General features: G+C 68.4%; 1 protein-coding gene across 2 annotated transcripts in view; it reads left to right on the forward strand.

Moving 5' to 3' along the window:
- The first annotated feature begins 78 nt into the window (after positions 1-78).
- The window catches only part of ARGLU1 (arginine and glutamate rich 1), a 13730-nt gene continuing 13000 nt past the window's right edge, over positions 79-808 (forward strand). For both annotated transcript variants that reach the window (XR_719863.1, XM_009997928.1), the window contains exon 1: positions 79-685. Coding sequence is in view for 1 of the 2 variants with exons in the window: in XM_009997928.1 (XP_009996230.1) it covers positions 330-685 (356 nt within the window). In the remaining variant the exon portion in view is untranslated. The remainder of the gene's footprint in view (positions 686-808) is intronic.

Consider the following 808-nt stretch of genomic DNA (forward strand, 5'->3'; position numbering starts at 1 on the left):
ACAATCGTAAAAAAATATTTTTTTTGGGGGGGGGTGGGGGGGGGGGGGGGGAGCGGCAAACAGCTCTAGCGCCGCGCAGTGCATTGTGGGGCGGGAGAGGAGAGTCACCGCTCCGCTAAGCGCCGCCATCTTGCCCGCGTCCGGAGTTGCTCCCGCTTTCGGGGCCTGCTCCTGCTCCTCGCAGCGCTAAGCGGCGGAAAGGGACAGCACGGGTGGCCCAGCAGGGCGGTGCTGATGAGTGCAAAGCCTCCTCGCACCTCTCTCGGGCGCCGCTAGGGAAGAGGGGAGGGGTGGTCGGGCGGTCGCCGGCGCGGCCTCTCTTCGCCGGGATGGGTCGGTCCCGCAGCCGGAGCTCGTCCCGCTCCAAGCACACCAAGAGCTCCAAGCACAACAAGAAGAACCGGAGCCGATCGCGGTCCCGCTCCCGGGAGAAGGAGCGGGCGCGAAAGCGCTCTAAGTCCCGGGAGAGCAGGCGGAATCGGCGCCGGGAGTCCCGGTCCCGGTCTCGCTCCAACACGGCCCCTTCGTCCCGCCGCGACCGGGACCGGGATCGCGATCGCGCCTCCTCCCCCCCCGACCGCATCGACATCTTCGGGCGCACGGTGAGCAAGCGCAGCAGCCTGGATGAGAAGCAGAAGCGGGAGGAGGAGGAGAAAAAAGCGGAGTTCGAGCGGCAGCGGAAAATGTGAGCCCCGGGCCTGGGCTGGGGGGGACGGCGGGGGAGAGGGGAGGAGAGGAGGTGCTCTGTGCCCTGGTCTTTCCCTCCGTGCATTCCTTCTTCAGAGGGGGCCGCCTGCGGCTGCTGGGA

This window comes from Chaetura pelagica, unplaced genomic scaffold, assembly GCF_000747805.2.
Source record: "Chaetura pelagica isolate M959 unplaced genomic scaffold, ChaPel_1.0 scaffold123, whole genome shotgun sequence".
Classification (NCBI taxonomy): Eukaryota; Metazoa; Chordata; class Aves; order Apodiformes; family Apodidae; genus Chaetura; species Chaetura pelagica.